The sequence below is a fragment of the Rhipicephalus sanguineus genome, chromosome 5 (genome assembly GCF_013339695.2).
Source record: "Rhipicephalus sanguineus isolate Rsan-2018 chromosome 5, BIME_Rsan_1.4, whole genome shotgun sequence".
Taxonomy (NCBI): domain Eukaryota; kingdom Metazoa; phylum Arthropoda; class Arachnida; order Ixodida; family Ixodidae; genus Rhipicephalus; species Rhipicephalus sanguineus.
In genome coordinates, this window is record NC_051180.1 from 157,481,686 (window position 1) to 157,495,414 (window position 13,729).

Below are 13,729 nucleotides of genomic sequence, written 5' to 3' on the forward strand. Positions count from 1 at the left end.
TAACACGTGCCTTGCCAACTAGCTGCGCTACAGACGTCGCGCACTTTCTGCTCAATGACGTCATTCTTCGACACGGTGCTCCGCGCTAGCTTCTTACGGATCGGGGCCACTGCTTCCTCGCAAGAGTCATCGACGAACTCCTCCGTAGCTGCTCTACCGAACATCAACTTACTACGGCCTACCCTCCGCAGACTAACGGTCTTACCGAGCGCCTCAACCGAACTCTCACGGATATGTTGTCAATGTACGTCTCTGCTGACCACCGTGACTGGGACGCAACCCTGCCCTATGTTACTTTTGCCTATAATTCGTCGAGGCATGACACCACCGGCTATTCGCCGTTCTTTCTTCTGTACGGCTGCAACCCTACGCTGCCCTTCGAAACGCTCCTCCCTTCTGATACCGTCGTACCAAGCGCGTATGCTCAGGACGTCGCTTCTCGCGCCCGCGAGGCTCGCCGAGTCGCCCACGCCAGGCTCTGTGATTCCCAGGTATCGCAAAAAGCGCGCTACGATAACCGGCACCGCGACGTCGACTACCCGCCTGAATCTGTTGTCCTACTCTGGACGCCGTATCGACGCGAAGGCTTGTGCGAGAAGCTTCTCCCTCGATACACAGGGCCCTACAAAGTTCTCCGCAAGGTCACTGACGTTGACTCCCTCATCACTCCCGTCCATCCGCTCTCGTCTTCTCCTACACCACCTACTGATGTCGTTCATGTGTCGTGCCTCAAACGCTACTGCACTCCCAGTGCTGAATGACTTAGGAGGCGCCGTGATGGCGCTCCATCCTCCGGGGGTGATGTTACGAGGCATTGTGGACGAGCACGCCGTTGGAGTCGAAGAGACGAGGAAGAAGCTGGAATGCCGCGCGAGATGCTGGCAGCCATTCGGTGGCACAGTTGCTTGGAAATACTGTAAATATACTTGCTGCTGTCTCTCTCGTGTATTGGTCATCCCCGTGACAATATCTAGGGTTCAGCATCCCAAAACCGCCATATGATTATGAGAGACGCCGTAGTGGAAGGCTCCGGAATTTTCGACCACCTGGGGTTCTTTTAACGTGCACGTAAATCTAAGCAAACGGGCCTCAAACATTTTCGCCTCCATAGAAAATGCGGCCGCCGCGGCCGGGATTCGATCCCGCGACCATGGGGTGAGCAGTCGAGCGTCATAACCACCGGACCAGTGGCGGGGCTGCTTTTGTTGTTTTAACTCGAATACATGAAAATAAAATAAGAAGCGGGCATGGCAGTACAGCTACAAGAAGCACGTCTACAAAACCTTCGAATATATATAGCATCAGTTTTGAGTTGGCGATTTGTTCGTGTGGTAAAAGTGGGTTCGTTTTTTCTGTTACGCCGTTTTCTTAATAATGCTACAAATCTGACGAGAGTGGTCCGCAGCGCAGTGACATGCTTCAGCCAAGATAGGTTGTGATAAACGACTACACCAAAATATTTCTAATGCGTTTCAGCAGGAATCACAACTCGGTCAGCGCAGGTCGGCTGAGGACCACGCCTTCTGGAAGACGAAAGCTGACGGAGAGTGCGGTTTTAACCGGCGCCTGTGCGGTGAAACCAATATCATTTGTCGTCGGAAACAGCGCGAGCACACGGGACTAGAAAGACAGACAGGACTTTGCGTCCTGTCTGTCTTGTCTGTCTTTCTAGTCCCGTGTGCTCGCGCTGTTTCCGACGATGAAGCCATGCCAACAAGCTCAAGTTGACACCCTCCTACAATATCATTTGCTTGTGCGGCATAGTTTCAGCATCCTTGTAGGGTGCCGTATTGCAAAACAACATTGCACGTAATGTTGTAACTAAATCCGCTTTTCCGGAAACTTCTCATATCCATATGTTGTCCAGAGAAAGTGCAGTAGCACAATAGGGCAGTTCCAAGAATGAAAGGTGACCCACTAATATATACACCGAGGAAGAGACTGATTATACGACATAAGAATACCTTGAACATCATTGTTAAGAGTGCTGCTTCGTATAATTTTATTCTTTTTTTTCCAGGAAAAACAATGATTCGCTGTGTTCCTTATGGACAACTTTTACGCAAACAACCGACACAGCCATTCGATTTGAGAAGCAGCTGCTATGCTGTGTTTGACAATGCACAGATGAGCGAACAATGACGCACTCGGTATATGAGCGTGCACCCGCGCCCACAACAGACCAAGTTCTAAGGTTCTGTTAAGCCAAACATGTTTCCCTGGACATTTGCTTTGGCGTTAAACCTCGTCTTAGTGGTCAACGCCGCTACAATTTCAGACCTGCGAGAGGTAAGATTCGTAGCGCTATGTAACTAACTTACGCGCACAAACTACATCTTGATATACATTTAGCTCTCGCATAGGAGGCATGAAAACAGGTAAGCGTCGGCTATCGACTTAAGGCAAAGCGCTATCCGTCATCGTGCTGAACGCATGCAAGATGAAAACTGCACGCTCAGCATGTTTATTCACGCGACTCCTTTTTTTATATTTTTTGTGATGAAAAAATATTCGTTATGGCTTATCACGGTATGATATAGTTTTCGGCAAAAAGCGTAATGAAGTCTCAGAACGGAGTAGAATAACACGCCGTTGAAAGGGTGCTCACCTAAATGATTTTGACCCGTTTACTTGCGGCAATATGTTAACTACTATTTAAGCGCAACGTCTTCGACAGTTCGAGGCACTTCGCGCCTTTTGCGGCGTAAAAAATTTTTTATAAGGAAAAACAAATGTACAGCCGTCAGCACCTTTAACTCGAACACTCCGACGCGTGGCCTCAGCTCGCTTGGACTGAGGTCAGCGCCGCCAAGCGTTCAAAATGATATGCTTGCTGCAGTTAATGATAAATGGAACGCGTCGGTTTCACTAGTAAATTTCTGTTTCCAGTCTGCCTGACCAGCGGGTCGAATGCACTCACTTGGCATCCCGTTTTCACCACGTGTCGCTCGTGGCTACGTTCTCGCGCGCGGCCATGGCGTTCATTGTCGTATACTTATCTCGACAATGAACCAATGCGTGCGACAGCTTACACACCTTTCAAGTTTGAATTCGCAGCTGCTGCTCAAACGAAATCACATGTGTAAAAATCACATGTATAAAAAGGAGTTGCGCAACTTTTACAAACGCCATGAACGTGCGTTTGGTCTGCTTTTTATACATGTGATTTCTTTTGAGCAGCAGCTGCGAATTCAAACTTGAAAGGCTTGAAACATACATAAGTTCAAACTCTCTCCGACATGCGTGATTTTTATTGCGATAGCAAATATATGGACACACTGTCGGCGGACGTTTGCCGTCGCCGTCATGTCCCGTATATGTATATGTATGTATATATAAATAAAAGCAACAAATAAAAATCATTCAAGAAAAATCTGAAGAGCGCGACCGGGGATTTGAGCTTGCGACATCTCGCTCCGCAGCTCTCTGCCTTAGACAATTACGTCATGCACTTTCGTTTCATTATTACCGGCTTCTTAAGGGGGACGTGACGATCAAATCGCGAAAATAGCCAAAAAATCAATTTTTGGAAAACACTCGTCTTCGCATCTGTGGTCTCTTACTTACGCAGTACCTAAACGATTGCACTGAAAACGCACTCTAATGCCCGAAAGAAAAATAGTTTTGTTAGTGAGGTCGGTGAAATGGAAGCTCAAAATCACGCTAAAACGGTGCAATTCACGGCGTCGTATCTCGTATTTCCTGCCACCCAGGGCCGCCATCTTGGCGGCGTGACACTCCGATGAGACCCGAGCTTCGTGCGCGCGCGTTCCTGGTCCCGTTTCGATAAAACGGGCGTCCAATGTCCTCACGTGCGTTTTATCGTAATACAGGAAAATGACTTTAGACGTTAGTAGTTCACAGCTCAAAGCTTCATCAAACTAATACACCGCTATTTAGGCCGCCTGGCGACACGGACCGCGGCCGCAAAAGTCGCGATGCAGTCCGACATGCCCAATATTTACGTGCAGTTTGGTGCACTTGCGCTCCAGGGCGCTGCACAAAAGCGTCTGCGGTAAGTGATAGAGGGTAGCAAACTTCCTAAATCAGGCTACATTAAGAAGTAGAGGCCCAAACGAGTGCCTCCTGTCAAAAATACCAATTATTACTGTCCTGGCACACTTTAGCATAGGGTCTACTGCAGCCAAATTTTTGTTGTCCATTTTCTCAAAAGAGTGTTTTACGCCTGTCACTTCGCTTGTGGAAAGCATAGCACAACTACGGATAGACCCATTTTTATGCTGTTTGTTTTATTATAATCCATTGACTGTGCTGTAGTCCGACACATTTTTGGAATGTGTGTTTATGTCATTGTTCTTTTCTTATTTCATAATTACTACTCGGCACGATTACCTGAGACACCGGCATTTGCATGTAATCTTCAGAAGAAAGGTATTAGAGCAGTAAAAAATCTGACATTGTATTTAAGTTCAAGCGGTATGTGAGCAGAGATACAAAGTAGTTCCAGCCTCCTAGCATGTATAATCACTGCACCAGGCTTTGCACAAGCCATTAACATTTGAATAAATATAAAATACGATCTAGCAAAGATACCTTTATGAAAAATCACATTTGCAATTTGATAATGTTTTAGCGTGTGTACCCAATTTCATCAACCTAGGCCAAGAAACTACGAAGTTACAAACGATTTCATCGTCCCCCCTTAACACGGCACAAGCATCAACAGCAGACAATACAATAATAGACACGACTGCAACAATATCAAGACAGTCGACACACCGACTTGGCTTGGAAGACAGTCGACACACCGACAGGGCTTGGCAGCATCGTCCGGAGCACCATAATAAACTACGTGCTCTTCGTTCTACAGGCATTCTTCGGACTTCACGGAACTGAATGCTCTCTTCCCTGCTGGATTGCTGTGGTCATTCTGTCACAGCGCCTACGACATCAAGTAACCGACAACACGTACAATTTGGGACGACGGTGCTATCGCTATCAGCATGGCAGAACGGACCCCATCATAGTGAAACGCTTCCCACGTCATGTCCGGAGAACCCTTTCGGTGCACCAGCGACACCTGGTACGTCAATGGGACAGCATAAAAGGCCCAAAAGGATCCGCGCGCGCTTCACTGGGCTTGGCAGCACCGTCCGGAGCACCATGATAAACTACGTGCTCTTCGTTCTACAGGTATTCCTCGGACTTCACGGAACTGAATGCTCTTCCCTGCTGGATTGCTGTGGTCATTCCGTCACAGCGCCTACGACATCAAGTAACCGACAACACGTGCAAGTTGGGACGACTCTGCTATCGCTATCAGCATGGCAGAACGGACCCCATCATGGTGAAACGCCTCTCACGTCATGTCAGGAGAACCCGTTCGGTGCACCAGCGACACCTGGCACGTCAGCGGGACAGCGGGACAGCATGAAAGGCCCAAGAGGATCCGCACGCGCTTCACTGGGCTTGGCAGCACCGTCCGGAGCACCATGATAAATTACGTGCTCTTCGTTCTACAGGTTAGGGATAAATGGTCCCTTGTTAAATGCACTAAATCTAGTCATGTAGGTCTGATTGTGCTGCCAAGCCCACAGTACATGTTGTTTTGCCACCGAGAGTGTGCTCGCGTGATATTTTTTTATTGCAACTGAGTGGTGACTTTGAGGAAAAGCCAGGTCCTGACAAAATAGACCAAATACTAAAAGCCGTCACTGAAATTAAGACATCGCAGTCAGTTCTTGAAACGGGTCTTAACCCCTTAAGTGCTTTATTTTTTTGAAAATTTCGCAACCGAAAGTGCCTATTTTTTTATTGCTGATTTCGAATCTGATTGTACTAAAAAGCAGCTTCTCGATGTTGAAAAAAATATTTGTACCACACACTTAGTCAAATCAAAACAAGGAATAACGCAAGGGGGCCTGTTGCAGCTCCTGCACCAAAATCGAGTTTCCTTTCTCAATTTTTCCCCGTTTTCTCCTCGCTTCCGAGAGCAAACGAAGCAGATTTGAAGAAACTGCTGAATATATTCCATAAGGTCATCTGGCAATGACAAGTTGAAAGTCTTGCCTGGAATGGCCAAGAATGGAAAGCGAGGAGGCTTCACAGGAGGATTGTCCGCATCAAGCAGAGTCCACTGGCGAGCACTCGCAATGTTCGCTTCCAAGCTGTTTTCATCATCACCGGAGGAGATGCTCAATTCACCGCCTTCGCTGTCTCCACTTCCGGACACAAGATAAACATCTGTATCCGTATGATCATCACTCGAAGAAGATGACGAAAATGAAAAGCCTCTTTTTCGTGTTGACGAGCCAGTTATGCATGAGTGACCGCCACCGCAAGCCATCTTTTCATACAAAAACCGCGCTCTTTCCGCAGGAGAAAAAAATTGCCACGTAAATGCTGCCATCTGGTGGATTACACGCAATCTAAGCTGCAGAAGAGCGCCTCTTGTACTGAACGCTAGAGGGGAGTACCTATTCCGCTCGGACGAGCAGAGCTCGTCCAAAGCAGTTTGGGGACAGTTTGGGCAGGACGAGCTCTGCTCGTCCAAAGCAGTTAAGGGGTTAAAGATGTTCAGCTAAGGATTTAGCAGCTTCAGTGTAGGCTTACGTCATTAAAGCAATATCAGGAGAAGGTCGAAAAATGCGAAGAAACCGTACCGGCCATGCGCAGGGAATCTACTGAAACGCACAACAAAATTGAAGACCTTGAAAATAGAAGCCGCCGAAACAATATAGTTATCTACGGTCTTAAAGAAACCAAACAAACGCGAGAAGCGGTGGAAGGACTAATGACGCGAGGGATATTTTTCGAAATGTTGGGCATCGAAGTGAAATCTGTTGAGCGCGTACACAGACTCGTTTTTAAGAAGCCTAACTGCGACCGACCGGTAATACTGCGCTTCTATGACAACGAAGAGCTGCGTTTGCGCTATTTTTTGGCCTCAGGAATATGTACCATATAGAACCAAATGAAGTTTTATTTTGTGACCACAGTCGATGCCCGCAGGGAACGCTAGCCGTGGCTTCACGTGCCACTGCCAAGCGCCGCCATTATTATGTTCTCTTGAGGTCGCGCGCTCTCTGGTTTAGAAAGGCGCTGCAGGGTCATGTGACAACGCGAGCCCTAGAGTTTGAGAGTGGCTTACGTTCTGTGCATGCGTCCTGGAGGCTCGCAAATTTCTTGGATGCTTGTTGTTCATCCTGTGACATTCCAATTTCTAGGTATCGCATTCATTGCTTCGCCCTTGAGGCGAAATTTCGACTTTTTTGTAATTGTGGCAAGGATGCAGTTCACCATCTAGCGTCGTGGGTATTGTACTATATAATGTATTGCCTGTCAGCATGTTAGCTGTGCTTTTAGACAACCTTATTACTATTTGCTCTCTTTATATAACCCCTTCTACCGAAAACTTCCCGGAGGTACGGAAGTAAAATAGGCTTCCTACTGTCGCGTGCGTTTCTTATTATCACTTTTGCTCTATTCGGTTTTCGCCCACAAAAAGTGTCAGCAACGCTCAGCGCGAACCGCGCCTCAGTGTTCGAGATGCTTCGCGATTACTGTAGATCGTTTGTTAAGATTGCGCGCAAGACGCGAATACTCGAGCCTATTCTAGAACTTCCGTGACAACCAGCGATAACACTGGAATATTCGACGGCACATGTATAAATGCCGGCGCGCTTCCCGACTGGTCAGTTTTTATCGACTAACGACGCTCTATTCACCGCTATCAGCGCACTGCTGTAATTTGACTTTTCATGTCCCGGCCACAAGTGCGGCCAAATAAAGAGTTTTTCCGATACACCGACTGCTCCCTTCGTCGACGTCGCGACCTCGTGACATCTGGTGGAGGTGCTGGGTACGCTCATGTTCCGGGCGCCCCCGTCAAACCGTGAACCCAGCCCCGCTCGTGAAGAAGACAGCGACACCATCAGGGACAGTCGAGGAAGCCGGAGACTCAAAGGACTACCCCCTAATTTGGAGTCCTACCGGACAAGCCAAGTGCCACGGCGACGAAGACAGCGGGCACGATGACAGCCGCAGTGTCTTCTGCAGCCCTCGTGATACAACCGCCAAGAGTGCCGCCTACCTTCCATGGATCGCCAAGCGATGACCCCAAAACCTGGCTGGAGACGTTCGAAAGGGTCTCAGCATTTAACAACGGGAAGAACGAGGACAAGCGGCGCCACGTGTACTTTTACCTAGAAGGCGCGGAAAGGACTTGGTTCGAAAATCGGGTATCCACTCTTCGAACCTGGGACATCTTTCGCAGCGCTTTCCTGGAAACGTTCACAAGCGTCGTGCGAAAGGAACGGGCCGCCGCATTACTGGAAACACGAGTGCAGCTCCCGAACGTAAAGGTGACAATATTCCCGGAAGAGATGAACCGACTGTTCCGCCATGCTGACACTGACATACCCGAGGAAAAGAAAGTTCGCTTCCTCATGCGAGGAGTTAGGCAGGAGCTGTTCGCGGGACTCATGAGAAACCCACCCAAGACCATTCAAGAATTCCTCTTGGAGGCAACAGCCATCGAAAAGACGCTCGGGATGGGCACCCGGCAGTACAATCGCCGCGCATTTCAAGACAGCGCAGCTGTTCATGCTGTCGCCTCCGACGACTTGCGCGAAACGATCCGAGCCATCGTGCGAGAGGAGCTGCGAAAGCTCGCCCCTTTGGCACAGCCCGAAGTGATGTCGCTTGCTGACGCTGTACGCGAGGAAATCTAACAGTCACTGGGTGTTCCTCGGCCGGCATCGCCGCAGCTGCAAGCAATGAGCTATGCTGCTGGAAACCGACGCAACGCCTCCCCTCTTCACCGCCCCCCCTCCAGACGCCGCCTCCACCACCACCATCACCGACGCCCTACCGTCCTTCTGTCGCCCAGCGCTATGCCCCGCGCTACGCGCCAAGGAAGACCGACGTTTGGCGCGCCCCTGATAACCGCCTGCTCTGCTACCACTGCGGGGAGACCCGCCACACGTACCGCCGCTGTCAGTACCGACAGATGGGGCTACGCGGATTCGCCGTCAACGGACCACGGCCGCAACTAGGCGAACAGCCTCGCGACATCGGCGACTAATTGAACGGAACACAGTGGCACGAACGATGACCTTCCCGCTCGCCGTCGACCGGCCGCTACATGTCACCGCACCGCCGGCAGTACACTGGCCCAACCCAGAGCCAGTCGCTTAGCACTTATCCGGAAAACTAAGGGCAGCAACCGATGGAAATGCGGTTGCTGTACGACGAAATACCGAAGATCCTCTGCCGCCGACGACGGCGCCACGACGAACCTTCAGGACACGAAGCGAACCAGAATGAGCCCTGACAACGAGACTTCGCGGACCGAAGTAGACCTGACGACGCAACGGGGAAGCAGCGGAACAAACCGACGTAGCCGTGACCCGACGCCATGACCTAACTGCAACGCGAGGCGTCTAACCAGCGTCCTCGACGTTCTTATCCACGGCCACAGTATCACAGCCCTCGTCGACACCGGAGCCGACTATTCTGTCATCAGTCGGCCGTTTGCCACGAAGCTGAATAGTTAGGACAGCCTGGAAAGGCCCCGAAGTCTAGACAGCTTCACGCCACCTGATAACGCCGATTGGTGTCTTTTTTTCGAAAGTCTGCCCTTAGGCCTAATATTTATTCAGAAATACACATATAAATTTGCTTCGTGTATGAAGTCCAGTAACGAGCGGTGGTGATGTCCACTAATCCAGCGGTCAAAGTCGGGTGGTCGGCCAGGCCTGAGGCCTGTTGCACGTAGGTGACGACGACGGCTTAATTGTAGACCCGTGCATGTCCACAATAAGTGTGTGACAGTTAAATCGCTGATTGGGGCGTCGCAAAACGGGCACGATGTACCATAGGGGCCGCGGTACTTTTGCGCCCACAGGGTGGTCACGGATGGGGTAAGCGCAACCCCTACACGAAGCCTCCGCAACGTAACCTCCTCTCGGCGGGTTAAACCACCAGGGAGGTCTGACCCACACGGAGGTATAAGAGCTCGTGTGGTACGTCGGAGGCTTTCTTTTTCCCGTAGCATCTGTCCTTGAGCGTCCTCAGGAAAATGCGGTAGTGGGTGCGGTGTGACTTGTGGGTGGGTTGCCAGATCAGCTTTGACAAGGTGGCAAAGCGGCCCGAAGCACCCACTGAACACGTATCCGCACAGATGCGGAGGCAGCAAGATGGTGAATACTGTCCGAGAGTGACGTAGACCGATACACTCGTCGTATATCGTGGATATCTAGCGTCGAGTCCGTACGAATGACGAGCTGAGAGCATCTGTCATGTATAACAAAAAGTATGCACGGCGAGAGTCACCATCAATAACCGGACTTATCCTGCGAGCTTTGTAATCCTACAAAACTGCTTCAGGGATGTCATACTTGGAATGGACTTCCTAAGTGACCACGGCGCTATCATCGACCTGAGGTCTGAGTCAATAACACTAACCTCAGACAAAGCGCTCCCGCCCCACGCGATGCCAGGGAACCATGTACAGAATGTGATAGAGGAGCAGGTGACCGTTCCGCCGCGCTCCAGCGTAATTATTTCCGTCGGCACCGAAAAACCTGTGAACCTTGGAGGCGTCATCGAGGGCCATCAGCACCTACTCCTGAACCGTCAAATTTGCGTCGCAAGAGGTATAGCCGAGCTGCGTGGCGGTAAAGCAAAGGTAGTGCTGACAAACTTCAGCCACAAATATAGGCACCTAAACATTGGTACGACTGTCGCCTACATCGACGAATGTGTGGCCGCCAGCAATGCTTTCGCCCTCTTCGACGCTGCCGAAGCTGCTTCGACGAATCGAGGTCCCAAACCGGATTTCGACGTCAACCCAAGCCTTCCTGACGTAAAGCAAGACCAGCTCCAAACCCTGCTCCTGCAATACAAGGACTGCTTTTCATCGTCGTCCACACTTTGCAGACACCGGTCGCAAGGTATCGCATCATAACAGAAGAAAGTACCAGGCCACTTCGTCAGAGCCCATACAGTTTCGATGCGAGAACGTGAGGCCATAAAGAAACAAGTAGACGAAATGCACAGGACCGGGTTGATTGGCGGAACATGGGAGAGGCCTTTGCCCTGCAGTGGGCGTAGACAGGCTGATGATGAGGAGACGAAATGCTAGGCGACGACATCATCAGCCTTCAAAGAGTCCGTAGGCGTCACCCATGGAGTTAGTGAAGAAGAAAGATGGGACCCTACGTTTCTGTGTCGATTATCGTCGCCTGAACAAAATCACGATAAAGGACGTGTACCCTCTCCCACGTATACACAAGCCCTATATCGACTCCACAACGCGAAGTACTTTTCTTCGATGGATCTCAAGACTGGCTACTGGCAAATCGAAGTCGACGAGAGAGACCGAGAAAAGACTGCCTTCATAACACCAGACGGCCGGCCTGTTCGAGTTCAAGGTCATGCCCTTCGGTCTTTGCTCGGCACCTGTGACTTTCCAAAGAGTCATGGATACAGTACTAGCTGGCTTGAAGTGGCAAACTTGCCTTGTTTACTTGGACGACGTCGTTGTGTTTTCCTCGGACTGCGACGAACACCTCCAGCGCCTTCAATCTTTACCACAAGCAATGAAGACCTCCAGGCTCACCCTGTAGCCAGAAAAGTACCGCTTCGCGTACGATGAGCTCTTGCTTTTGGGTCACGTGATCAGCAAGACTGGAGTGTGCCCAGACCCACAGAAAACAGCTGCCATCGCCACATTCCCGCCCCCCACCGACAAGAAGGCCGTGCGCCGATTTCTCGGCTTGTGCGCCTATTACAGACAGCTTTTTCAAATAATTTTCACGGATCGCCAAGCCACTAACTCATCTCACGAAAACTGATGTTGTATTCATGTGGCAAACAGTGCAAGTGAAAGCATTCCATGAACTGAAACGACACCTGCAGACGCCTCCGATACTTGCGCATTTCGACAAATACGCCGATACGGAGATTCACACCGATGCAAGCAGCGTAGGCCTCGGCGCCGTCCTTGTGCAGCGGACGGATGGACTGGAAAGGGTTATCACTTATGCCAGTCGGTCGCTGTCTAAGGCAGAGGCGAACTATTCCACAACAGAAAAAGAGTGCCTCGCCCTCATCTGGGCTACGTCAAAGTTTCGCCCCTACCTCTACAGCAGGCCCTTCAAAGTTGTGAGCGACGATCACGCGTTGCGTTGGCTAGCTAACTTGAAGCACCCTTGAGGTCGCCTCGCACGGTGGAGCCTAAGACTTCAAGAATTCGACATTACCGTCATGTACAAGTTCGGAAGGAAACACTCCGACGCCGACCGTTTTTGTCGTGCCCCCTTGACCCACCACCGCCCGACGACCACGATGATGACAGCTTCTTGGGAGTCATGAGTGACGACGACTTCGCCGAGCGACAGCGAGCCGGCCCGGAATTGAAGGGTCTAGTGGAATACCTCGAGGGCAGGACCATCGTTGTCCCGAAAGTATTCAGGCGAGGATTGGCATCATTTTCCTTGAAAAACAACGCCCTCGTAAAGAAGAACTTCTCTCCGGCCCGAGCCAGCTACCTTATCGTTGTACGTTCGGGACTGCGACCAGATATTCTGCATGCCCTGCACAACGACCTCATGGCTGGACACCTCAGATTTTCCAGCACGCTCGCAAGAGTACAGTAAAAGTACTACTGGCAGCGCCTTGCTGCCGACGTCACTCGCTACGTAAGGAAGTGCCGAGACTGTCAGCGACGGAAGACACCGCCCACAAGACCAGCAGGCCGATCAAACCTCCTCGGCAACCATTCCAGCAGATCGGAATGGACCTCCTGGGGCCGTTCCCAACGTCGATTTACGGAAATAAATGGATCGTCGTGGCTACCGACTACCTCACCCGCTACGCCGAAACAAAAGCCCTGCCCAAAGGCAGTGCCGCTGAGGTAGCCAAGCTCTTCGTTGAGAGCATCGTCCTACGACACGGCGCCCCAGAGGTTATCATCACCGACAGAGGTACGGCGTTTACGGCTGACCTAACTCAGGCGATCTGGAAATACAGACACACAGGCCACGGCCGGACCACCGCGTACCACCCACAGACCAACGGCCTTACCGAGCGTCTAAATAAGACCATCGCCGACATGCTGGCCATGTACGTCGACGTCGAATACAAGACATGGGACGCCATCCTCCCGTACATGACCTTCGCGTACAACACGGCTGTAGAAGTTGTATGACGCCATAAAAGTTGATCTACGGACGGAGCCCGGCAACGACACTCGACGCCATGTCACCAAACGTGACCGACGAGGAAAACATCGACGTGACCGCCTGCCTACAGCGCGCCGAAGAAGCGCGACAGCTCGCCCGCCTACCGATCAAGAGCCAGCAGACGGCTGACAGCCGCCGCTACAACCTTCGACGACGCCTCATGGAATACTAACCCGGTGACCGTGTATGGGTATGGATGCCAATACGCCGAGGGGACAGTGAGAAGCTTCTTCGACGATACTTCGGACCGTACAGTGTACTTCGACGCCTCGGTGCACTCGACTAAGAGGTTGTTCTTGACGGCATTACGAACTCTCAGCGGCGCCGTGTGCGACCTGAAGTCGGCCATGTCGTGTGCCTCAAGCCATATTGCGCGTGTTAGTGAATCTGAAGGCGGCAGTTTTCTTTATTGTTGTACTTACTTGCTTGTGCTCATTCTGTATTGTTCATCCTTGCTTTATTAAAGACGATAGTATTTCTTGGGATACTTAAACGGAGAAATTTTGGCATGTCACTCGATT

General features: G+C 50.8%; 1 protein-coding gene across 1 annotated transcript in view; it reads left to right on the plus strand.

Moving 5' to 3' along the window:
• The first annotated feature begins 2,155 nt into the window (after nt 1-2,155).
• The window catches only part of LOC125758465 (uncharacterized), a 100,055-nt gene continuing 88,481 nt past the window's right edge, over nt 2,156-13,729 (plus strand). The window contains exon 1 of the mRNA XM_049415765.1: nt 2,156-2,289. Within this exon, the coding sequence (XP_049271722.1) occupies nt 2,212-2,289 (78 nt within the window). The 5' untranslated portion in view covers nt 2,156-2,211. The remainder of the gene's footprint in view (nt 2,290-13,729) is intronic.